The sequence below is a fragment of the Peromyscus eremicus genome, chromosome 3 (genome assembly GCF_949786415.1).
Source record: "Peromyscus eremicus chromosome 3, PerEre_H2_v1, whole genome shotgun sequence".
In the NCBI taxonomy this organism is placed as follows: Eukaryota; Metazoa; Chordata; class Mammalia; order Rodentia; family Cricetidae; genus Peromyscus; species Peromyscus eremicus.
Window position 1 is genome coordinate 135,336,208 of NC_081418.1, and position 26,129 is coordinate 135,362,336.

The following is a 26,129-nucleotide window of genomic DNA, read 5'->3' on the forward strand; positions in this document are numbered from 1 at the left end:
ACCTCAGAGGAGAAGATTTCTGGATTCTGTTTATAACTGCTGCTGGTTTGCTCTGTGACTTCAGAGAACTGGCTTGTTGTTTTGGAGGGTCGGTTTCTTCATCTGGAAGATGAAGAAAGAGCCTCCCTCTTGTTCCGGGAGGTTTCATGAGTGTATCAGGGCAGCTTAGTCAGTAGGTGGAACCCTGGTGGTCCACAGGCTCTCGGTTTAAGAATGAGGCGAGGGGGACCCTCTTCTTTATCTGGTAAACGCCAGTCTCCAGGGTGTCCCTTCAAATGGGTCCCTCCTCCTGCCTCCTCCTGCCTCCCCCAGCTCTTGCTGCTTATCTCTCCAGAATCCTTATCTCACTATATTTCAACTGCTTGCTATGCAGACCTAGTTCTTCCCATGAGCCTCTATGGGTGCTCGGGTCTGTGTCTGCAGGTCTGAGGATACAGAGGACACTTGTGTCTGTTGCTGCTGGAGAGAGCGTGTACGGTAGGAGGAGCCAGCGGGCATCCCGGGGCACTGGGGCTGCCCTCCCCAGGGCTCAAGCGTGGATATCACCGGCAAACTGTGCAGGGCCTGGGCTGTGTGAATGACACTCCTGTGGCTCCTCTCACGGTCGTTTCTGGGTCTGAGCCTCTGAGGCTTCCAGACCTGTGTGCTCACTACCTGATGCGTGCATCTCTCTGGCCTTTACCAGATAAAGAAGAGGGTCCCCCTCGCCTCATTCTTAAACCGAGAGCCTGTGGACCACCAGGGTCCCACCTGCTGTCTAAGCTGCCCTGATACACTCACGAAACCTCCCGGAACAAGAGGGAGGCTCTTGTTAGGCTGAGAGGGAGACTTGGGAGAAAAGCACATCCCTGATGTCACACATCTTTTTCCTTCTAGGACAGTGTACTCAGCCTCCTTGTCCCAGATACCAGCATGGACACAGCTCTCATTCTCTCCCAGTGTCTGCCATCCCTGCTGGTCCCTGGGCTCTGGTCTGTGCCCACAGAGCTCTGCCGGGCCCCCACACCCACATTACCTCTGGTGCCCACATTCCTGCAACCTTGTGACCACAACAGGGGACATTACACATTCCTGGCCTAGCAGCCAATGGTGTCAAAAAGAACAGAATGTCCTAGGACCTGGCCCAGCCCCCTGCTTCATCTGGGCCCCTCCCAGGTCTGGACAGAGCCAGGTAGGTGGGGTGAAGAGTTCAGAGGGAAGAGGATGGGGAAGAGGACCGTGGGGCCAGCTGGAGCTCCCGGTTCTCGGGGGACCCCTTCTCCTTTTCCTCCAGGATCCTTGGTGTGAGGCTGACTTGGGATGACCTTGAGGGACCCAATCAGAAGGGACCCTGGTTTCTGGAAGTTCACTTAAGTTTCTTTCCCCTGGCTGTCTGGCCTGCCAGGAGTGTCCCCTTGGGGCTGGCGGCCTCCTCTTCCTCCTCCTCCATCCTCCGTCAGCTCTGTGCCCAGTCCTCCTGTCTGTCTCCTCTTTCTGCCTTCCCTGTTCTCCGGGTTTCCCCACCTAGTCTCAGTCATCCTCCTTCCGCCTTGCCTTCCTGGCTCTCGTGTGTAGAATCCTCTCTTCCCCGCTCAGGTTCTCCAAGCCTCACTAATCTTGGGTCCCTAGTCTCCCTGCCAGTCAGTTCCCCATCAATCCCTGGCCCAAAGTCTTCGGCAGGTAGGTACCTGCTTCACCTGTCCCCACGAGCCCTCCTCCCTGGGGAGCTCCCAGACCAGACTCCTCCTTTGACCCGCCCCCGGTACGCTCACCTTTAATTGAGATGCTAATGAGGCTCCCGTGGCTCCCATCCCTGGCTCACAGGCAGGCTCCGCGGCCAGGCCCTGCACCTGTCAGGTGAGAGGGTGGAGAAGGCTCTGCTGCCAGATTCAACTGGAAAGGAACCAGTCACTGCCCAGCCACACCTGGGAGCTGGAGTCAGGAGGCAGCTCAGGTCTCCTGCAGCCCTGCGGTTCCCGAGGGAGAGGAGGAGATAGCAGGGAGCCGGAGGCCAGGGCTCGAGCCCAGAGAAGAGGGCCCAGGAGGAACCAGGGAAGGCAGGGGAGGAAGTGAGGCAGGATCAGAGAGCCTGGCACAGACGGGGAGACCCAAAGAGAAGCACGAGGCTGCTGGGCCAAGAGGGCGTGAAATCACACCGTCAGGGAGGAAAAGGGCAAGAAGAAGAGGCTGCTAACTGAGGCACAGGGCCTGCTGTGGAGAACCAGGAGGCGCTAGCGGGCAGGTGAAGGTGGCTGGGAAGCTCTGTGGCTACTCCAGAGGAGCTCAGTGCTGCCTGCCCGGCTGGCCCCAACTCCAGAAGGTCAGCTGGCTCCTGGAAAGCAGGAGGAGGGTGGGAGGACAGGGGGAGAGTGGACTGAGCGCAGGATGCGGGCACGGTCAGGGGCAGCCCCGTTTTGCCTTCATGCTGATGATGCCGGAGCGCACCAGAGCCCCGAGCTCAACCTTGACCTAGACCCTCACCACCCCGACTCACCTAAGGGCTCCATGAAGGGCGGCAAGTTCAAGGAACAAGACCCTTGTCCTCCTCAACCCATGCAAGGGCTGGCGAAGGGAGACAAGCGAGAAGAGCAGGGGCTGGGTCCCGAACCCTCAGTGCCCCCCCAGCCCACCGAGGAGGAGGAGGCGCTGATCGAGTTCCACCGCTCCTACCGAGAGCTCTTCCAGTTCTTCTGCAACAATACCACCATCCACGGCGCCATTCGCCTGGTATGCTCCAAGCACAACCGCATGAAGACCGCCTTCTGGGCCGTGCTGTGGCTCTGCACCTTCGGGGTGATGTACTGGCAGTTCGCCTTGCTGTTCGAAGAGTACTTCAGCTACCCTGTCAGCCTCAACATCAACCTCAATTCAGACAAGCTGGTCTTCCCTGCGGTCACTGTCTGTACCCTTAACCCCTACAGGTCAGTCAGTCCAGTGCTGTTTTCCGGGTGCCATAGGTGTGTGTGTGTGTGTGTGTGTGTGTGTGTGTGTGTGTGTGTAGGGGTGGCTCAGTGGTACAGCATGTGCTTAGCATGCACGAGGCCCATGCAATCCACCCTCAGCAGCACAAAAGCAAGCAAGCCCCAAAGCAAACAAAAGTGGCGATGGAGCTGTGAGGCCAGTGAGCTGGCTGAGGTCAAGGTCTTGCAGGTGCTGTGGAGGTAGATAAGATCTTTGTACAGAAGGGAAGTTGGCTGTGCTGTGGAGGAGGTAACATGGGGGTGGGATGCAGGGCAGGAGAGTGGGATGGGAGAGTCTCGTTGTCGCATGTCCCCAAAGTCCCAGGCTGATGTATGCAGGTGAGCCAGGATCAGCTGCCTCAGTCACCTGCCCTTGCCACATGCCCAGGTCGCTGACCCTTGAGGGCTTTGGTGTGTTCTCAAGTTTTGGGTTTCATCAGTGCTCTTGGCCAGTTTGGGTCTGGAAACTGGGCTGTTGCCATGGAGAAGAGAGGAGGGCAGAGCTGGGTGTTGGTACACAGCATTTGTCTTCACTCAGTTAACCAGACACAGTGCTAGGCACCCAGCAGAAGAGGCTTGATAATCCAACGACCTTTATTGAGGGCCAGGTGCTTTACTAGGTACTGGATGGAAAGGCTAAAACAGGGCGGGAGAGGTAGGCGTGTAAACAAATACTGTAGCACACCGTGATTAGTACAATAAAAACCGAGCTGGTCTGCCTTCAAGGAGTGTGAGGTCTCTTATGAGTGTTTGAATGAGGGTGAATGTGTGTGAGCACACACATCAGGAATGCAGGCAATTATGGAAGGCTGGGATTGGTCATAGGCTGCGGGTGGAGGCTCCCTCAGGTAGCCTGTCAGGTCCAAAGATGTGTCATGGATTAACAAAGGTTGGGAAGTCCTATCCTGGAAAGGAAACCTGCCCCCGTACAATGAACACAGCAGGAGTCACTAAGCTGAACACATGAGGCTCCTACAAGTCCTCTACAGTTTCCTTGTGTCATTCTCAAAGACGTGACACATGGGGACCAGCAGTACCCTCATTTTACGTATAGGAAAATGAGGCCAAGAGAGACAAGTCAACAGTCACCCATTCTGACCGAATCCTGATTCATCCTGTTTGTTTGGTCCCCAAACTCGGCCTTGTCTTATACTCAAGAGATGGGACTTGGGATAAGTGAAGTTTCCCATCACTGTTTACCTTCATTTCAAGGCCTGGGCTGTTCCCTCCCATAGCCTCACTTTCCCACAGGCTTTTTTTTCACCTTAGGCCAGGCAGGGTGGGGGACATAACAGGCAGAGAGTACTGGGAGAGGCGGGGCCAGGGCCTGGAAATAGGTTGTCGACACCCAATAAATATTTGTGGTCACAAAGATGAGGAGATATGGGGAAGGCTGGGGTGAGTGTGTTGAGGCCTGCATATTTTCTAAGGTTCTGCTGGGTGCATGGCCTTGGACAGGCCAGGATAGAACTCCAGGGAGTGGACACCACACTGCCCCCAGACTGGGAGTAGCTGTCCACACAGAAAATTTCCCTCTTCTTGGAAGATGACTGCAGGGGGCAGGAGGGAGAACACACAGAGGGGAGGGAGGGCAGAGGGAGGGCAGAAGGAGGACAGAGGGAGGGAGGGCAGAGGGAGGGCAGAGGGAGGGAGGGGAGAGGGAAGGCAGAGGGAGGGAGGGGAGAGGGAGGGCAGAGGGAGGGGGCAGAAGGAGGGCAGAGGGAGGGGGCAGAGGGAGGGGGCAGAGGGAGGGCAGAGGGAGGGCAGAGGGAGGGCAGAGGGAGGGCAGAAAGAGGACAGAGGGAGGGCAGAGGGAGGGAGGGGAGAGGGAGGGCAGAGGGAGGAAGAGCAGAGGGGGGCAGAGGGAAGGCAGAGGGAGGGAGGGCAGAGAAAGCGCAGAGGGAAGGGGCAGAGGGAGGGGGCAGAAGGAGGGCAGAGGGAGGGGGCAGAGGGAGGGGGCAGAGGGAGGGGGCAGAGGGAGGGGGCAGAGAGACGGCTTCCAAATACAGGAGGGAACTGAAGACCTACTGAGTACTTGACTCAGTGTCGGGGGTCTGTAAACACTGCTCCTCAACCCTGCAGTCTGGGGAGTGGGCGTTTTTATGGATTTGCTTCGCTGCTTTCTTTTCTTTCTTTTTTTTAAAGACAGGATCTCAGTGCAGCTCAGGTTGGCCTTGAACTCCTGGGATATTAGGGCACTTGCTACCACATCTGTGTTATTTCCAGTTTTCAGATGAAGATAACTGATGTTCAACAAGATGAAATAATTAGACCCAAAGCTGTATAGCTAATAATGAAGAAAAATAACAGTGACAATACCATGAATACATATTTATGTCCCAGATGGTTTTCCAGATGAACTAAATCTGAATGAAATATTATAAATGGGCCAGGTGTGGCAGCTTATGCCTTTAACTCCAACACTCTGGAGGCAGAGGCAGCCAGATCTCTGTGAGCTACAGGCCAACCTAGTGGACATAGTCCCAGGCCACCCAGAGCTACATAGTGTTGTTAGCTGTCCCTAAAGCCCCAGCCTGAATGTATGTAGTGATTCCAGCTCAGCTGCCCTGTCCACCTGCCCAGGTGTCTGACCTTTAAGAAAAGAAATATTATTAAATGATTTAATCCCCACAACAGACTTGGGAAATATGTACCATTGTTCCCTCCATTTTACAGATGAGGAAACACAGTTATACTCAGACAGGCAGGCAAGCGGTGAAACTCGGGTGAAAAAAGAAAAAAATCACTCCCATCTAAGAGCTAGTGCCTCTCTGGTTAGCAGTCAAATCCCAGATCAAGTGTGACTTCAAAGTCCCCTCTCCCATGACAGCAAGGCTTCCCAAGGTGGAGCAGCTGGGAGGATCCTAGGAGGAAGAGCAGCTGAAAGAAGGGGACTCCGGGCTAGGAGTGCAGGGGAGGGGAGCCGCTCCGGGCTAGGAGTGCAGGGGAGGGGAGCCACTCCTGGCTAGGAGTGCAGGGGAGGGGAGCCAGGGCCGTGAGGGAGGCAGAGGCAGCAGACAGACTGGGGACCTGAGTGTGAATCATGGCTGTTGGCAGAGGAGGGACCTGACCTGGGGTGAGAGGAGAATAGGATGGAGGAACCAGTTGCCAAAGAGAGCCTGGAGTGGAGCAGAGTCACACGGGGGTGTCCACCTGCTGAGGGACAGGGCAGCGGAGGATTTAAGAAGGTGGCCCTGGCTGCAGCGCTGTGCTGGTTTTACAATTTCTGGTCACTGGAAGGAGAGTGTCCGTCATCTCCACATCTGTGGGCAACAGAGCCCACAAACATATGGAATTTAAGGCTGGACCTAAGGAAGAATTTATCCAGGCCTGGTGGCACATGCCAGTAATTCTGGCCCTTGGGAAATACAGACAGGAGAATCGGGAGTTCGAGGTTAGCCCTGGGTACAACTTGAGTTTGAGGCTGGATAGGCTACGTGTGACCCTGTGTCAACAGCAACAGAATACAACCAAGAAAGAGCTTGGAGCTCTGGACAGTGACGACCATGGGCTTCCTCTTCTGCAGATGGCAAAACAAGGGGCTTGGCATGGAGTGGCCCGAGAGAGGGCCATTTCCTCAGAGCGCCACAGAAGGAGGTGGGCTCTGAACTGGAAAGCCACCCTCGACCTGCACTCTCTTCTCAGTCTAGATGCCAGGCTCTCCTCAGTGTCTGGCAGGGAGAGCCCAGACTGAGGACCGAGACCCTGGGCTGGCCAGTGGTCAGGTCCTTCTCTGTCGGGCACTCTGGTGCTGGGGCCAGAGTTGTTCAGCGCAAGAGTTCTTGTACAGGCAGAGCTGTGTGCGCTTGTGCGTGGGTGGGTGCTCATGTGTCCTGGTGCCAGTAAAAAGGGTCTCTCCTCTTCACCTGGGTTTAACTGGGTTCTGTTCTGGAGGCTGAACTCGGCTTGCTCGGCTTGTCAGCAGGCCATCTCACTGGCCCCTGTGAAGCTTCCGGAATAAGAAGGGCAGATGAGAAAATTGAGGCTCCAAGAACCTAAAAGTAAAAAGAAACTAAAAGCCCCCAGCTGTTGAGAGGAGTAAGAATGGGAATCTGGGTCTTTAGTACTCTTTTGGTACTGTCGTTACAACCAAGGGGTCACATGGCAGGTGAGTAGCAGACGTACTCCCCTGTAATGGCACTTATCTCTGATAACGAATACCGGTGGCAATAAAACGCCAACACAGTTGCATAGTACCCACTCTACCAAGAGTGAGGCTTAGTCCTTTTCATATGGGATTAGCCCACTGGGAGGCAGGAACTCTTTGCCACCTATGTGGGGTTCATACTTCAGTGACAAGGCGAACACCTCGTTATATTGCTGAGGAAAAAGTTTTATAGCGTGAGCTGTTATTTTTGGGGACTGGGTATCCATAAAAGATGTCTTAGGTCACCAGGGGTCAGATTCTACGTGACCTGGGCCAGCTCATTAAAATGTGGAATTCTACACAGCATCATCCTGACGGCCTAAGGGAGATTGCAGCTGGGGGTTGTGATGGCCAACCCTTCCTAAAGGAATAATGGATCCTGCTTAGCAGCAACAGCCTGTCTGGAGGCAACAACAGTCCTGTTGTGAGCCAGAGAGCTCTGCATAACCATCTGTCTGAGCATGGCATCCACACTCACTTTCAACGGCTCCTGAGCACCTTGGGCTCTTAGATTGCTGTCACTGGGGCTGAACTCCGTGTGTGATCTCAGAGCTCAGAACCCACTCAAGAGAGAGAAGGGCAACTTGTTGGGCATCTACATGTGAATGTACTGTGATACAAGCTGAGGCTGTGGGGTCGGTCTGTGAGTGTGCCCCCTTAGCATTGTTCGGAGCTGTTTGGGAGATGAGGCTGGGAAAGTGATCAGAGAAGGTCAAGACTTTGCTGGATGAAGCAGAGAGTAGGGTTAAGCACACGGGTACACACCGCCAAGGAAGGAGACTTGTCCTCAGCTCTGCCAAGTATTCCAGAATGCCGGCTGAGAATGCTCTGGAGGTCCCTGGGTGGGTGTTTTGGAGCCCGCCAAATAGATCAGGGATGGAGGAATAGACACAGATGGGCAAAGAGGTGTGTCAGCCCCCAGACCTCTTAGGATTCCTGTATCCTGCCAGACTGTCATTTACAGAGAAGGAGAGTCAGAGGGGAGGCTAGCTTCACAGAAAGGAGATGCCAACTCTGAACACTCGTTAGCCAGGAGTAGTGGAAAAATCAGGGACCGTGGAGTCCAACAAGCCTGAGTTCAAAGCTTAGCATCAGTAGTTCCCTGGTGAGTGACCCGAAGGTAGTTGCCTAGGGATGGGCTTCGGTGTCCTGAGTTATGGAAGAGAGTAAAGTCTGATGGAAATGGACTGGGAGCAGGGAGTTCACCCACCTCCCACAGGTGGGTTGCCTGACAAACAGGAGGGAGGGCACTGAGCATGGCCCAGGAAGGAAGTCAAGGCCAGCTGGGCAGACCATCTTGCAAGCATCCCGTCAAAAGTGTCTTGACTCCTCTGTCTAGCCCTGGTCTCAGGACAAGCACTGAGTGTATTCTGTGCCTTGCTCGGTGGTCTGTGCCAGTGCCAGTCAAAGGCTCTGAGTCCTGTCAGACAAATGCTTAGTGACAGGATGTTAGGAAGGTGACTCGGGAACACTGTCTTACATCAAAAAAGGAGAGAAGTGTCCTGGGGGGAGGGAGCCATCCCTGCATGGAACTTGACCCAGGTGCAGGATCGAGGGTTGGGAGACCAGACTGAGGGTACTGTTGGCACTCAGTCCAGACGAGGCCGGAGGGAGCTGAATGCCGGGATTGTCACTGAGAAGAATTTGGCTCAGGGATGACACAGGCTCAGGTGGAGACAGAGAAGTGGTGATACAGTGATGAGGAAGCGGGAGATGAAGGTGGTGAGCGTGTCACAGAAAAAATTCCAGCAGAGCCGGGGACCGGATTCTTCCTGCATGACTTTGAAAAAGTGAAGAGACACTTCCCTGGGCGTCAGCTGGATTCCTTACCCAACATCACATAGCTGGGGTACTGGAGTGCCCTTCCAGCAGGGGGCAGTGTGTGCGTGCGTGCGTGCGTGCGTGCGTGCGTGCGTGCGTGTGTGTGTGTGTGTGTGTGTGTGTGTGTCATGTCCTGGCCATTTTATCTTGGAAAAGGGCATCACAATGGTATTAGCCCAGATCACTGAGCAGTGTATGTAATGGAAGTGCCTGGCTCCTCAGAAGTGCTCATGGTAGCTGACATGGTCATTCTTGGAATCATCAGTGCCGAATCAGTCTCTCAGAAGGCCTTAGACACACACCTGTTTTCACCCGAGAAGGGATAAAGGGCTGGGAACAAAGAGGAGGATGCCGAGGGTCCAGCCAGCTGGACTTTCGGGGTGGAAACAGCCCAAAGGGAGGACTGGGAAGCTTTGAACTGGATGGTGGTACACTAGGACCATGGATGAGATTTTCAATAGCCTTGGGCTGCAGGTGAGGCCCAGTGGTGGAGGGTGGATGGAGTGCCCAGCATGTATGAGGCCCTGGGTTTGACCCTGGGGACCACAAAAACAAACAAAACAAAACAAAACGCTGTTTGTGTCAGACCCCAAACGCACAATCCCGTATCTCTGGCAGTAGCTTATTTCACCAGTGCTATAAGTTTGTTTCCTTCTTTTCTTTATTTCTTCTTCTCTCCTTTTTTTTTGGGGGAGGGGGTTGGGGGGCATAGTTTCTCTGTGTAATAGCCCTGGCTGTCCTGGAACTCACTCTGTAGACCAGGCTGGCCTCGAACTCAGAGATCTCTGCCTCCCAAGTACTGGGATTAAAGGAGTTAATTGCCATACTCAACTCTTACATTTTTCTTTAAGTGATATTTAACATTCAAGATATTAGACATTTCCAGTCGATTCCTCTTTTACGTATATTACATATGTTGTTTTTTGAGACAAGGTCTCACCATGTAGCCCTGGCTGACCTAGAAATCACTATGTACACCAGGTTGGTTGACCTAGAACTCAGAGATCTGCCTGCCGCTATCTCCCCAATGCTGGGATTAAAGATGGGACCTGAGAATTGAACCGGGGTCCTCTGCAAGGGCAGCCAGTGCTCTTGGCCTCTTAAGACATTTCTCCAGTCCCCTTTACAGTAAATATTTCCAGTAGTGTAAATCCTCCAGCTTTTTTCTTTTCCACAACTGTTTTGGCCACAGCAGGTTCTTTGGAAACAAGCATTGTGACATGTACCTGCAAGCTTGGCTGCTCGTGAGGCCACGTGAGGCCACGGCAGGAAGATTCCAGATTGAGGCCAGCCTGGGCTTCATACTCTTTGCATTTCCAAAGAAATCTCAGATCCACCTGCCTGCCACTTACTTTTAAACTGTTAGCTGAATTTGGGGTCTGGATTGTATGGAGTGTAAAAATCAAGTTGGGGACGTGGTGACAGCTAGCACACGAACAGCTGTGTGATTCCTTGTGTTTTGTCTCTTGGTCTTCAGCAGGGTTTCAGTGTGCTCTTCAGTGTAAGAAACCCAGCTTCTCTTTTAGCAGACTTACTCCTAAACTTATCAGAGTTATTTAAGATGTTATTTTCTAAAGTTTTTATTTTTATGCACATGCGTATGTCTGTGAGCATATGCCACATGTGTGAGTGGGGTTGGACCAGAAGAGGGAGTCAGATTTCCCTGGAACTGGAGTTACAGGGGCTGTGAGCACTCAAATGTAGGTGCTGAGAACTGAACTCGGGTTCTGGAAGAGCAGGTTCTTAAATGCAGGACCATCTCCCCAGCCCCAGTGTGGTGTTATTTTCATTCTCTATTTCTTTCTTGCTAGTATTGAGGAATACAGTTAATATTTGTGCATTGGTTTTTGCATCCCGCAGCCTGGTTTAATTTACTGTCTGTACTTTGTTTCATAGACTGAAATTCTTAGGCCAGCTATGTGGATGTCCATCCTGCAGACAGTAATACGGCCAGTACTGAGTGAGGAATGTAAAGATTTATATGGAACAGTGTCTGGGTCCTCCACAAATCTCATTAAAGGGAAGCCTTTGCAGAAGGGGAGGGTGGGTACTACATCCGGTATTTTTACAGCAGTTCAGGGAGATTCTGAAAGTGCATTTGCTGAGAAGTCTTGATTTGAAGACAGGGTTGACAGGCACTCCCAAAGGCCACCCTCCCCAAAGGGGATGGGGCAAGACGACCGGAGCTGCCAAGGCGTGGGAGTGAAGAACGCCCCCCTCCCCCAATCCCGGGCAAACAGGTAGCAATAAACGAAGTCCTGGCCTAGGCTTCCACTGAGAACACATCTGTTTACACCCCTACCCCCAGACAGTTCTGGAGCCACACATCTGCTTACACCCCTACCCCTAGACAGTTCTGGAGCCACACATCTGCTTACACCCCTACCCCTAGACAGTTCTGGAACCATTAGAGCGGTCACTGATCCCCTCCCTCCGTTTATGGAGAAAACCATGGCTCCACACCGGCGGCGGGCCACCCCTAGACCGATCTCCTCCCCATTGGCCGTTTCAGGTACACTGAAATTAAAGAGGAGCTGGAAGAGCTGGACCGCATCACGGAACAGACGCTCTTTGACCTCTACAAATACAACTCCTCCTACACTGTCAAGGCTGGGGCCCGCCGCCGCCGCACCCGCAACCTTGGGAGGGCCCTTCCGCACCCCCTGCAGCGCCTGTACGCTCCGCCTCCGCCCTACCCAGCCCGCGCGGCTCGCAGCTCGTCTTCCAGTGTGCGGGACAACAACCCCCAAGTGGACCGGAAGGACTGGACGATCGGCTTCCAACTGGTAAGCCCCGCCCCTCGGTCCAGGGCCCGCCCACGCGCTCGCCCCGTCCAATGGCCCCGCCCACTTCTGTAGACTGAGGCCTGAGTGACACAAAGAAGTAAATAAATCAATTAGTAGATAAACGCAAAAAAAACGAACCTTACAGTACCCTGTGCCACTTTGCTGGCAGCTTATGTGGCAGGGGATAAGTGGCGGGAAGTAAAATCTGTTGCTGAAAATACACATTTCTGGCCGCGGCGGTGGGGGTGGGGGGCAGACGACACAATGGACGACCTGTGTAACCCAGGTCCTTGCCTGTGCTTGGCAAGGGCTCTTCCCCTGAGCTCCATCCCCAGACCCTAAACATGTAGACTAAAAGAGGAGATGGGAGAGAGTCAGCTAGTGAAGGGGAAAGGGAGGCCCTGAAGAGATGGGCCACACCGCCAGCATACTGGGGTTCTAGGCCCATCTCTATTGTGGGAACAAACCTTTTGATCGCTGAGTTTTCACACCAGTGGAAGAGGAAGAATGCTTGTGTCTCTTCCCGCCTGGTTGTGTAAGTAAACTACACCAAGGAGAAACTGCCCATCGCTGCCTCAATCCTGTGCTCCCCTGGCCAACTCTCCTAGGGGCTTGTGTTTCTCCCGCTCTGTTCCACCTACACCCTGTCCCCTATACCTGCTCACCGGCCCTCAGAACACCTCACCTCTCAATCTTGGACCTTGGTGGCTCCCCGATGGGCGCTGACATTCCGATCTCTATGCACAGTGCAACCAGAACAAATCGGACTGCTTCTACCAGACGTACTCATCTGGGGTGGACGCAGTGCGGGAGTGGTACCGCTTCCATTACATCAACATCCTGTCCAGACTGCCCGACACCTCACCGTCTCTGGAGGAAGAAGCCTTGGGCAGCTTCATCTTCACCTGCCGCTTCAACCAGGCCCCCTGCAACCAGGCGTGAGTAGCCCCGCCGGCGCCCGGGGCTCAGCTGTTCCTCAAGAGTCTCCTTCCCGAGCCTCCTGAGGGCTCAGGAGATGCTTGCTGGTTAGGTGAGGGAATGCCTGAGAGTGAGTAATGCAGAAACACTAGCCTGAGGCCCAAGTCTGCCTCCAGCAGGTCACCTGTGGACGGCAGTGTGCTGGGATCCGTGGACTGAGGTCTCTGCCCGAGTTCCCACTGCGGTTCCATCTCTCCTCGGCCTGGTGACGCTTTCGTTTCTCACCATCCTTCAGAGCCTTATACACAATCCTCTCACTCGAGTGTGAGGACAGTGATGCCAATATCTGTTTTAAGAGTAACGCCGAGTGTGTGAGACAGCAGATGTGAGGGTGCTTTTTACACTCCGGGGCATGATGGGGGTCAGCCCTCTTGCACCCAGACATGTGAAGTGACATGCCCAGAGGCCCAGGCTGGCCTAAGGACTCTCCACATCCCACTGTCCCTCAGGGATAATTTCTGTTAGGACCCCTGTCATAGTGCCCTTCCGCAGAGGTCACAGCCACTTCTTCAAGCTCTCGGAGAGCTGGTAGCAGGTGGAAGCGAGGGGGGCTCCCTCTGTAGCCCCTGCCTCCTGCTCTGACTTTGTCCTCTGTCTGCTCCTGGGTGTTCAAGGGCATCTCCTGCCTGGGGGAGGAAGGTGCTGAAGTAATAGCTCCACTCTGCAGGGGGCCCTCCCTCCCATGTCACAGAGCCGCAGCAGGGCCAGGTGTCACCTGCTTCTGCTCCGACTTCTCACTCCGAGTGCTCGAATGCTTCCCCTCACACGGCTCTGTACCGGTCTGCACTTTTTGTTTGTTTAAGGATGGAAGCCAGCAGCTGGAGGTGAGGCAGCTAGGCCTGGGCCAGCCTCTCTGCCGCTTTCCACCTGGAGTCTCTGTCCCCATCCCCTCCCTTTGTCCACGCCAAGCCCTTGCCTCCCTTCCCCGCAAGTCCACAGTTCGTCTCAGTGTTGGTGTGCGGGTTTCTTCTTCCTCAGCTCAGAGTTTCAGCCTCTCCCACCGGGACTGTTGAAACAACCCTGTCAGGGGTCTAACTTTCGGCCTCCAAGTCCTCACTTCATTCTTCACAGGAAGTCTTTGTCCGTCTCTGTTGCTAGAACAGAGTACTACAGACTGGGTAATTTATGAAGAAAAGCAGTTCATTTCTTATAACACTAGAGGATGGGAAGTCTGAGAGCCTGGTGCCGGAACCTCCTCTCCCGTTACATAACACAGCTGAAGGGGAAGGGAAAGTGAGCATGTGAAAGAGAAAGCTGGAAGGGCTGCCCTGGACACCGTGTAGCCCACTCTTACAGTAGCCAACCCTCTCTGGAACTCTGTGTTACGTAATGCTGTGGATCCATTCGTGAGAATTTGTCCCGTGACCCTACCTCTTCCTATTGATCCCATCTCCAACACATTGGGAAGTAATTTTCCAACACGAGAGTCGAGAGGCACATTTGAAACACAGAGGGAGCTTCACTTTGTTATATTAACTATTATAGTCAGTCCTGTTCAAAATCCTCCAAAGTAGGGGCTGGAGGGATGACTCCGCGGTTGAGAGTGCTGTCTGCTTTTGCAGAGGACCGGTTCTGTTTCTAGTACCCACACGCAGCACACAGCTGTCCGTAACTCCAGTTCCATGGGATCCAACACCCTCTTCCGGCCTCCGCAGGCACCAGACATGCATGTGGTGCACAGATATACAAGCAGGCGAAGCGTTCATATACATACAGTCAATGCAGCAGAGCCCTCTGCAGGCCCTCCTGGCCTTCAGAGTCTAGGTGAATTTCCTTAGCATGGCCTTCTGGGACTTCTCTTCTTCTTCCTCTCTTTTGGTTTCCTTTTTCCTTCTGTTTTTTGTTCTGAAGATCAAACCCCGAGCCCTCACAACATGCAGGCAAGTACTCTACATCACTGAGCTACATCCTCAGACACATTTTCCCCTTATAACATGTAGTAAAAGTCTCCCTTTTATATGTGCAGTTTAGTGGTTTTAAAATATATTTAGAGTTGTTATATCTCTAAATAAAATATATTTAGAGATACTATTGCTACTACCTGATTTTAGAACATTTTCCGCACCACCCCCAAGAAACCCATTTACCCATTAGCAGTTCCCCATTCCATCTCTTTCAAGCCCTGGGAACCACCAATCTGCTTCCTGTCTCCATGGATTACTCTTTGTGGAGATTTCATACAAGGGAGAGAGACATAGTTCAGGGGTAGATTGATTGCCTAGCATGCACTAGGTTTTGATATCTATCTGTCTGTCTATCTATCTATTTATCTATTTATCGATGGCATCTTTTGCGACTTGCGGCTTCTTTCACATCGCCTATGGTTTCCATCTATTCTTAGCATGTGTCAGAACTCATGTATGAGCAAATAATACTGTGTTGTGTAGACATACGCCAACTGTGTGATTTGGGGCATGCCTGCCTTTGGCCTTTATGAACGACACTGAGGTGAATGTACCGTGTAGGGTTTCACACTGATGATGTTTTAGTTTCCCTTGGATGCACGTAGGAGTGGCATTCGGGTCGCACCACTGTTTAACATTTGGAGTCACTGCTGGACTGTGCACAGGGACACATTTCTTTATAGTCCCAGCAGCAATCCCCAGGGGTCTAAGTTCTCCACATCTTCCACCTGTTACTGTCTATCTTAAAACAACAACAACACAAACCGCCTTTAGTTATTTGTATACGTGCATGTGTGTGGGCAGAGGATGGTCTTCTGGAGTTGGTTTTCTCAGCCCTAGGGTGGCAAGCTTGGCATCCAGCACCTGTCTTTGCCAGCTGAACCATCTCGCCAGCCCCTGTTTGTCTTTATTACTTTAGGCAATTTAATGAGTCACTACCACCTTAGTGGGAAGGCAATACAGTTCTTACCAGTGTTAATATTTAACTTAGTCCTCAGTACCCTACCCTAGCTGTTTCTGTGATCTTCATTTGACAGAGGAGGAGATTAAGAAACTTGTTAGAGCCAGACGTGGTGGCGCATGCCTTTAATCCCAGGCAGAGGCAGGTGAATCTCTCTGAGATTGAGGCCAGCCTGGTCTGCAGAGTGAGTACCAGGACGGTCAGGGCTACACAGAGAAACCCTGTTTCAGAAAACTCAAAAAGGAAAGAAAGAAACTTGTTTGGCCTCCTTTCTAATATTCTAATATTTCTTAGAGTTAGTTCAAATATAAGGAGTTGAACTTTTGAGCCTTTTTTTTTTTTTTTTAACAAGGTCTCACTCTTACCCCAGGCTGATCTGGAGCTCACTATGTAGCATGTAGCTCCAGCTAACCTCATGCTGGCAGAGAGCCTCTGTATCACCCTCCCAAGTGCTGGGATTACAGGACTGTACTGCCACACCTGCATGGGGCTTTGTTCTTTAAATATTTTTTATTACGTGTGTGTGATTAAGAGGATGTCCGTGAGAAACACGGCTCACTCAGGGCCACATGACCAGAGCCACACTTACTTCTGGTCAGTGTCCCCTCTCACTTCTCTACTGGTCACAGACCAGAGCCTCATTTTCTTCTTGTCCTGTTCCCAGATAGCAGGACGTAGAACACAGGGTTCCCCTCTCCCCACACAGCTCCCAGAACCTGTGGTCTGCTGTCAGTCTGTGTTTCTACTGCAGCAGCGTGACCTGTGTGATTTTCCTCTTGAGTCCTAAGCCTCTTACAGACCAGCGTTAGACCACTGAATCTGAGATCTGCAGGTGCACAGAGGCCTCTGGAAAACATGGCTTCACTTCCTCCCTGTGTTCTGAACGTCTTCCCCCCTGCGCCATGATCACTGTGGGTTTCACCCCCTCTAATGCTGTTTTCCTCCGTCTCTCCATTTCCCTCACTGATGCATTCAAAAGCTACTTATTAGTGAACTCCTGTGTTGCCTGTGTGCCAGGAACCATGTATCTGACACCAGAATAAGACAAAGATGAATGAGGTGTGGTTCCTGTCCTCAAGGATGTCACAATCTGAATGGAGAACCAAGAGTTAGATGCTGAGAAGTTAGGGGCATCACAGATGTCTTAATATAACATGAGAGGACACGAGGAACCAAGCTGTGAGGGCAGAGCTGGGCTGGCAAGGAAATGCCCGAGTCTGATCCCAGGCCCATCAGCACCGTCTCTGTGGCTTTGGCATCCCCACTCCCTGGGAGGGAAGAAGGGCCAAATGTGGTGGATTTACACCCTGGATGGCATGTAGCAGGTAGAATCAGCAGATCTGATGGGGCATCATGGGTGGATCTTAAATACAGAGCTTAGGAAACCTTTGTTTTGTTTTTTAGAAAAAGATAAAATAAGATCTATAGCGCACAAGATCACTTACGTGTTGCTGTCTGTGTGGCCTGTCTTGTGTCATGTAGAATGAGGCTGCTGGCTGGAGTGACAGAGAGCACAGCCTCCCAGTGTTGTGTGGACACACAGGGGTGACAGGAAACAGGTGCTCCCTGAGTCTTGGAGGGGAACGATTTCTCCTGGCTCACCTCATAGGCCACTCACCTCCTGGACTCCCGTCTCTGACCCCATTGTCCTTGCTCTCTTACCTACTAAGGAATTATTCTCAGTTCCACCACCCCATGTATGGGAACTGCTACACTTTCAACAACAAGAACCACTCCAATCTCTGGATGTCTTCCATGCCTGGAGTCAACAACGGTGAGATGCTCCTGTCCTCCTTACACCCTTCCTGCCGACCTGCCTCACCCATGTTTACTCACCTGGCGTGTGTTCTAGAGATGCTGGGTCCCACCTTGATATGCCCCCTTGTTATTCTGGAAGGGTCTGTTCTGTCCTTTCTCCCCCAAAGTTCCCCGATAACCCATTCTAGGCATGGAAGGAATTCTGTGCTTTAAACCTGGCCCGGAATCCAGCTCTGGGTTACCAAGTCCACCTGAGGAGCTTTGTTCCACCAGGAGAGGAAGGACTCTGCAAGGGTGAGAGTGTGGGTCTCCACCCCCAACTCTTCTCCTGCTGCGTCCTCAGGTCTGTCTCTGACACTGCGCACAGAACAGAATGACTTCATCCCCCTGCTGTCCACAGTGACGGGGGCCAGGGTGATGGTGCATGGGCAGGACGAGCCTGCCTTTATGGATGATGGTGGCTTCAATGTGCGGCCTGGTGTGGAGACCTCCATCAGCATGAGGAAGGCAAGGATGCTCTGACTGGGAGGAGAGTCCCTCGGGAGGGAGGGAGATGGAAAATGGGAGGTGGGCTTGGCAGCTAGGAGACTGAAGGGAGGTCATGTGGGGAGCTTTCAGGATGTGGAGGTTTTCAGGATTGGAACTGGATAGAGGGGCTAGCCAAGGGGGCCTGGGAAGCAAGGCTTTAAGGAGACCTCCATTGCTAAGAAGGGTTCAGGACATCCTTGGGATTCAGAGGATGCTCTGGACCCATGCACAGGCTGGAAAGTAGGACAAGGAGGGGTGTTTGGGGGGTGCTGGAACATGTTTTGAGATGGGGAGGCTGACGGGTTGTGGCAGGGATTGAGGGAAGACTGGAGAGCCAGGGTGAAGCTGGGTCACTCGCTGTGCCCCCTCGCCTGTGATCCCTTGATGCGCATGGGTTCTCAGGAAGCCCTGGACAGCCTTGGAGGCAACTACGGTGACTGTACTGAGAACGGCAGTGATGTCCCTGTCAAGAACCTGTACCCTTCCAAGTATACCCAGCAGGTACACAGAGCTGGCTGCAGACATCCCCGGGACTGCAGATTGGGCAGCTGGGTGGAGGGATGAAGGAGGAAATGGGTTGGGAGCAGTAGGAAGGACTATGACGGTGGTCCAGTGGTTAGAAGGGCTCAGCCTTCCTGTACCTGGGGCTCACAGGGGGTGGGGTGGGCCAGGCCTGAAGCCCCTTGCCTCTTCCTTCCCCTCCAGGTGTGCATTCACTCCTGCTTCCAGGAGAACATGATCAAGAAGTGTGGCTGTGCCTACATCTTCTACCCTAAGCCCAAGGGCGTAGAGTTCTGTGACTACCGAAAGCAGAGCTCCTGGGGTGAGCCGGGGAGCCCCTGCACTGTCCACAGCTCACCTCCACTTCCCTAGGTGCCTGGCTCCCAGAGCCCTTCTCTGGGTTGGCTCCCTCCCACGTCCTAGTCTCCGGCTCCTGTTTGCTTTTCTGCCCATTGGCTCTGCCTCAGTTTCCCTCCCTCCTTCTCTTCCGGTCTTTGGCTTTTGTGAGTTTGTGAAGGAATTGTCCTTTTTAAAAATAACCTGCAGCAGAAGGAAGGAAGTGTGTGTGCTGTGTGTGTGCCTAATGAGCTCTCCTGCAGCAATTTCAGTGGGCCTGCTCATTCTTGGGATGCTCAGCAGGGCTGGCTGGCTGGGGGGTGGGGGTGGGGGTAGTCTTAGGTACAGCATCCAACATTTCCCTGGGACCTTTTCCCTTCCTTTCTTCCTTCCTTCTTTCCCTCCTTCCTTGTTCCTTCCTCCGTGTGTGTGTGTGTGTGTGTGTGTGTGTGTGTGTGTGTGTGTGTGTCTGTTTGTCTGTGTCTGTGTCTGTGTGTCTGTGTGCAGATGTGCTGTGCCACGTGGATCACAGATTCACCTCTGATCTTCAGGTTCAGGAGCTTTACCCACTGGGCCATCTCTCCCCCAGGGATGTAATTTGTAAATCAAACGCACATTCGTTTGTTGGAGAATGTTTTTACCCGGAGCAGGGCACAGCCAAACAAGTTGCAGAGCCCTGGCATGTCCTGCTCATCCGGCCATTGTCTTGGACACACCCTTTTCCCTTCCACTGTGGCAGAGCTAGCCTAGAATGCTGGGAGAAGGATGCCCTAACAGGAAACTATGGGATGGCAGGAATCCCCATATTCCTGAGCTGCACGCTCTCATCTGCACAGACACTTGTCCTTCACACCCCTCCTCCCGGGGACCCCTCCGACCCCTCCTCCTGGGGATTTACATGCCCAGCTCTCTAGCAGGGTGAGAAAGAGAGGAAGTGGGCCGGGGCCATTGCTGTGGGGGACAAGGCACCAGACACCACAGACACAGAGAAAGCTCTGTGGAGTTGTTTCACCTCTGTCCCAGTCCCACCTGTCTGTGGCATCTGCCTCCTTTCTTGCCTGGGACCCCTTCTGACAGGACTTTGCCTCTCTGGTCGGGGTAGCTTCCTGCCTCCTACTTCCTGCTGCCTCCTGATGCCCCTTGCCCCCAGCTTCCTGTCCCCTGCCTCCTGCCCCCTGCCCCTGCCCACCGCCCTTGCCTCCTGCCCCTGCCCACCGCCCCTGCCCCTGCCTCCTGCCCGCTGCCCCTGCCTCCTGCCCCTGCCCCCTGCCCCCTGCCCCTGTCCCCTTCCCCCTGCCTCTGCCCCCTGCCTCCTCCCTCTGCCCCCTGCCTCCTGCCCCTGCCCCTGCCTCCTGTCCCCTGCCCCTGCCCCTGCCCCCTGCCCCTGCCCCTGCCCCTGCCCCTGTCCCCTGCCCCTGCCTCCTGCCTTGGAGGATCACTGATAGTCAGAACTGAAGGGAACTCAGAGACCACTTGGTATCACTTTCTTTCTCAGATGGGCAGACAGAAGCCTGGAGGGCAGGGAGGGAGGGCATGCATCCCCAGTGTGAACAGGGCAGTGGGTGGCCGGTTTGGCAGGCCCTCTTCTGTTCCTCTCCCTGGTTTCCAACAATTCCTTCTAAGTTCTTTGTTTTATTTTTGTTGAGATAGGGTTTCTATGTAGCCCTGGCTATCTTGGACCTCACTATGTAGACCAGGCTTGCCTTGAACTCATAGAGGTCCACTTGCCTCTGCCTGGGATTAAGTGCTGGGATTAAAGGTGTAGTGATATATTGTGTACCCTAATAAACTTGCCTGGGGATCAGAGGACAGAGCCAGCCACTAAATTAGACACAGTGGTAAATTAGTCAGGCAGTGGTAGCACACAACTTTAATCTTATCACTAGGGAAACAGAAGTCCGTCTGGATCTCTATGAGTTTAAGTCCACACTGGGCTACATGAGAGAAACAGAACCAGGCACGCCTTTAATCCCAGGAAGTTAGATGGCAGGACACAGAAAGGTATATAAGGCGTGAGGAAACAGGAACTTACTCTCTTGAGGCTGAGGATTTCGTAGAAGTAAGCTAGTGGCTGGCTGTTCTGATCTTTCAGCTTTCACCCCAATATCTGGCTCTGAGTTTTTTTTTTATTATAAGACCTTTTAAGATTTGTGTTACATAAAGGTATGCGCCGCTGCCGCCACCACCAGCCTAGGTTCTATTTATTTATTTATTTACTGAGCCGGGCTCTTGATACATAGGTCTGGCTGTCTTGGAACTCACTATGTTGATCAGGCTGGTCTCGAGTTCACAGAGATCCACCTGCCTCTCCCTTCCAATGTTGGGATTAGAAAGTGTGTTCCACCACCGTCTGGCTCAATAATTCTTTTAAGATTTAAAAAAAAATACATATTTTTTTAAGTTTCCTTGGAGCTCCTCGGTGCCATTGGAGGGTCCCATATCCCCATTCTTCTCGTTTTCATCTTGTTTTACTGAGGTGATTTGCATCTAACAGAGTCACTCACTATATAGTTTTAGTTAAATATGGTTGTAGTTTTTGATGTTGGGCTTTTATTCTGGTCTCATGATCACTATCAATTTTAGAGTTTTTAAAATCACTCCCAGAGAAACTTGTACCTATGAGTCATCCCCCAGTTTCCCACCCCCCTACTGCTGGCTATTGGGAAACCACCAGCCCCTGTATTGGACATTTCGGTAGATGGAGCCATGAGCATACGGCCTTTGCCGCTAGTTTCTTTCACTTAGCAGTGTTTCCAGGGTCCATCCATGTTATAACATGTATCAACACTTTGTTCCTTGTTGCATAGATATACAACTTTAGTTTGCTGAGACAGAATCTCATACTGCAGCCCAGGCTGGCTTCAGCTTTGCAGCAGACCTCCTGCCTGAGGGTCACGAGTGCTGGAATTACCAGCGTATACCATCATTCCCAGCTCGTTGTACATTTATTCACTTAACTGGTTGATGGATATTTCGGTTGTTTCTAATTTGGGGTTTTGTGACTAATGCTGAACATTTGTGTACATGTCCTCATGTGGATTTATGTTTTCAGTTTTCTCCTCATGTACCTTAGGAGAATAGCTGGGCTCATGGTAATTGTTTAGCCTTTCTGAGGGACTGCCATACTTTTGGAGATGGCTGCACCATCTCATATTCCCAGCAGGAGCAAATGATGGTCTCAGCAGCCCTTGTTGGTGGTTTTTGTTTTTTAAGCCACCATGTAGTTGCTGGGAATTGAACTCAGGACCTCTGGAAGAGCTGCCAATGCTCTTAACCTCTGAGCCATCTCTCCAGCCCCCAACAGTTTTCCTAGTGATTGTAAAATTGTATCTCATTGTGGTTTAACCCCTTTATTATGCAATCATTGTTCCCATTTTCTCTGACTTTTAATTTTTGTGCCTTTTGAACACATGTTTATATGGCTGTTCCCTGTCCCCAGCTTAGCTTAATTTCTTAAACAGTTTTCTTGTGGTTGCCACTCCTGAGGTGCCATTGAATGCTCTTTTAAAGTGGGTGCCCAGGCAGTGTGGAAGGCTCTGTGTGTGTGGAAAAGGGGGAGATGCCCTCAGAAAACAGTCCCTTCTCTGCACCCACAGGCTACTGCTACTATAAGCTTCAGGGCGCCTTCTCCCTGGACAGCCTGGGCTGTTTCTCCAAGTGTCGGAAGCCATGCAGGTAAGGGTCCTTCCCCGGGGTGGGCTGGGCAGCAGCTGCTTGGCTGGGTGGGATGGAGGTAGCTAATAGAACCCTACTCCATCACTGAGCACTTTCATCTGTCTGCAGTGTGACCAACTACAAGCTCTCTGCTGGCTACTCACGATGGCCATCTGTGAAGTCCCAGGTAAAGGAGGAAAGGATGTGCATGTGAACACAGTTGCACACATGTGCAAGTGTGCATAACACAGTGGCCCTCTGAGTACTGTCCATGTTCATAGATATGACTGACACCATCCATCCTGTCAGCCTGAGGAATACCGGGGTCACCTCCTTGTCGTCCCCCCTTTTTTTCCCAGGATTGGATCTTTGAGATGCTGTCCTTGCAGAACAATTACACGATCAACAACAAAAGGTCAGGCCTGCTCCTGAGCTCCTGGGCAGGATCCTTTGGGAGGAAAGGAGGTCTGGGAAGAGGTTCTGATGGGGGTGTTGGGAAGAGGGTCTTTGGAGTTCACCCTCCAACACATCTTCCCACTCTCTCCCCCTCCCCAAAGAAATGGAGTTGCTAAACTCAACATATTCTTCAAGGAGCTGAACTATAAAACTAATTCGGAGTCTCCCTCTGTCACGGTAGGGCCTGTCCTAGTCAGGGAGCCTGTGGTCTCCTGGGGCCTTGGCAGGGTGGCTGTGAGGGAGGATGAGGGCTCACATTTGGGGGCCAGAAAGGTTTGTGCCCCAGAGGTAGAAGATAAGGAAAAGGAAATGGAGTCCAAGATAAGGTGAGAGCATTGAGGAGGGATCTGTGCTGTCAGGTCGGGTGGTGGGAGGCGTGTGTCCGTGCGTGGGAGGCACGGGTGTGTGTGTGTGTGTGTGTGTGCACGCGTGCGTGCGTGTGTGTGTGCATGCATGCGTGTGTGTGTGTGTGTGTGTGAGTGTGTGTGTGTGTGTATGCATGCGTGTGTGTGTGTGTGAGAGAGAGAGAGTGTGTGTGTGTGTGTATGCACACATGCATGTGCATGACAGACAACTGGGAGAGGCCCTTGAGTTGCACCCCAGTTTTTGTTGGTCTCATGACCATTTCCTGTGGGGGATGATGCGCAGGAGCTGCCCCTGCATGGTGGGCCCCAGGTGCAAAGGGAGCTGGCTTGGTAAGGGGGTGGCTGCTTCATTCTCTCCACAGATGGTCAGCCTCCTGTCCAACCTGGGCAGCCAGTGGAGCCTGTGGTTCGGTTCGTCGGTGCTGTCTGTGGTGGAAATGGCGGAGTTCATCTTTGACCTCCTGGTCATCACAGTCCTCATGCTGTTGCACAGGTTCCGAAGCCGGTACTGGTCACCAGGACGAGGGGCCAGGGGTGCGAGGGAAGTGGCCTCCACTCCAGCTTCCTCCTTCCCCTCCCGCTTCTGTCCCCACCCTACGTCCCCACTGCCTTCTTTGCCCCAGCAGGGCACAACCCCTTCCCTGGTCCCCGCCCCTCCGCCTGCCTATGCCACCCTAGGCCCCTGCGCCCATCCACTGGACTCCGCAGTGCCTGGCCCTTCTGCCTGTGCTCTGGGGAGCACTGAGAGAGGAGAGTGCTCCTCTCACCCAGGCCAGTGCTCCCGGGTAAACTAAAGCTGAAGGCCAGCTTCAGCAGCACCTTCCACAGCTGCCCGGCTGTCTTTGGTGTGCCTGAGGGAGTAGACTAAATAAGGGGCCCAGGAAACGGTCTGGAGAACAGCGGCTGATGAGCTGCTCGGAGCCGCCCCGTTCCTGCTTCTGAACACGGCTTTCCACACAAGCTCAGACAAGTCTCCTTTTCCCTTGGATCAGCCAAGCCAGACTTGGAGCTTTGACAAAGAACTTTCCTGGGAAACGACCAACGAACAAATATAAACAGGGCGCAGAAAAGCAGCCACAGGTTTCCTACCCCATGACCAGAGATTGGCCTGGCCACACTGCCTTCAAAGACACAGATGTCTGCGCCCCTTCTTGAACTTGGGTGGGGAACCCCACCTAAAAGCCCCCTTTGTTAGTTCTTTGGCAATTCCCCTTCCCTGACTCCCCAGGGTGGGGGCTAGAGTAAGATGAGTATTGTCAAGGTTTGGCCAGTCTCCTTCATTTCCAAGGCTCTTCTCTCGTTTGATACACTGTAGTTCACTGTGTCCTTCATACTTGTCTTACCTATTTTCTCAGCCTAGAAGCTTCCCCTACCATCTCCTAGAGAGCTTCTGTGCGACCCCATGACCCCTGTTGAAAGGCACCATTACTTTTGTGAATTCTTTTACCCTATCCTGTCTCCCTCAGAATTATCCCCCCCCTCCCCTCGTCCCCACAGTGCACTATGTTATATGTTCGCATTCTTTTGTATCTGCCTCTGAGTAGACTGTGAAATCCTTGTGATCAGGGCTGCGTTTTGCTCATTTTTATATCCTTCAGGTCTAGCCCGGTATCCCACTTGAAGCAGGTAGGCAGGTACCCAATAAATGCTTGTTACGTAAAACGATGTCTGCAGAGCTGGATGGGGCCCCAGGAAATGGGTAGGGAGTGGATGCAAGTCCCAGAGGCACTGCCTACGTTTCTTGGGAGGCCCTAGAGTGGAGGGGAGGGCACAGGCAGCCAGGCCAAACTTGTCACTGTTATACATCATCAAGTATGCTCTTCTTCAGACTCCACCCAGCTGTGAGGAAACCTCTGCCACCCTCCTCCCCATCACGGCCCTGGTGGTGGAGGAGGATGAGACTGGGACCAGTTCTTCCAGAATGTCAGAGCCTTGCGTAGTCTTATCCACAGTTGAGAGGGGCAGAGGGAACCCTCCTGACTTCAGTAAAGGAGAACCTGGGGAATGTCTGAGTGAAACCCCACTTTTCTCATCTGCAGTTCCTCTGCCTGCTCCAGCCATGATTCCTGGGACCCAGAAGTGACCCTGTCTTGTTGTGTTGTGGGAATAAGACTCGGGATTGTTCCTGTTTTCTCATTCATCACAATGTCTGGATTGTGATGAATCCAGAGAAGGGGGGTCTTTTTTTCTTTTTTTTTCTCCTTCAGGGAACCCACTCTGTAGACCAGGCTGGCCTTGAACTCACAGAGTGCTGGGATCAAAGGCGTGAGGGAGAATGGGGATCTTGTAGAAAGAGGGAAGGAACAAGGACTTCGGTCATGCGTGCGATGTGAAGACCTTGACTTCCCTTTCCTAGACTCATGTCAATGTCAGGAAATGGTGCTGTTTCAACACTGTCCTGTCAGAGCCTCAGGTGTGGCTGCTCTGGCCTTCTCTCCCTCTGTGTTTGGTCCCTGCCCTTCCCTGTCTGGATCTGTTATGGAGGCTGCAGTCCCCCTCACCCCCCAGCTCCAGGTCCCTTTTATCCACCTGTGTTGCCACCCTAAGGTCTGTCCTCACCTTCTTCTTGTCTGACGACCACTCCTTGGAGGTGGGATCAGAGTGTTAGAGGAAAAAAGGGCCCACTTCTCTTCATTTGCCTTATCAGCCTTAGAGGTGGTGTGGTTACGCTGGATTGGAGCTCTCACAGCACCGCCTGGAACCAGGCCCTCCTCACTGATTCATCTGGCCGGGCTCTAAGGTGGGGTACGGACTGTGGCCAGTGCCCTTTGGAATCAGTGTACACGTGCATGTGTGAGGCAGGCCATGTATCCTCGGGGGAGGGTGGGGGAGTGTTAGCTGAGGTTCTTCCATCCTTTGGTCTGCCTTCCCTACCTACCAGCTCTAGTCCCCTTTTCTGCCCACTGTCACATTTTTTCTTCCTTCCTTCCTTCCTTCCTTCCTTCCTTCCTTCCTTCCTTCTTTCTTTTTTTTTTTAAAGTAGGGTATTTTTCTT

The 26,129-nt window shown here is 52.8% G+C and overlaps 1 protein-coding gene across 3 annotated transcripts; it reads left to right on the top strand.

Moving 5' to 3' along the window:
* Positions 1–1,733: 1,733 nt before the first annotated feature.
* Scnn1a (sodium channel epithelial 1 subunit alpha) lies at positions 1,734–24,573 on the top strand. 3 transcript variants are annotated; one of them, XM_059258629.1, is made up of 12 exons: positions 1,734–2,900; positions 11,420–11,693; positions 12,441–12,631; positions 17,207–17,310; positions 17,638–17,801; positions 18,225–18,323; positions 18,528–18,645; positions 22,256–22,334; positions 22,443–22,500; positions 22,673–22,728; positions 22,871–22,946; positions 23,497–24,573. In XM_059258629.1, exons 1-12 carry the CDS (start codon positions 2,365–2,367, stop codon positions 23,926–23,928), a joined length of 2,187 nt encoding a protein of 728 aa, XP_059114612.1. In that variant the 5' UTR covers positions 1,734–2,364; the 3' UTR covers positions 23,929–24,573. The 3 variants fall into 3 exon arrangements, with proteins under 3 accessions (XP_059114612.1, XP_059114614.1, XP_059114613.1); XM_059258631.1 differs by lacking the exons at positions 1,734–2,900; positions 11,420–11,693 and adding an exon at positions 11,706–11,790; XM_059258630.1 differs by lacking the exons at positions 1,734–2,900; positions 11,420–11,693 and adding an exon at positions 11,731–12,228.
* Positions 24,574–26,129: the final 1,556 nt, after the last annotated feature.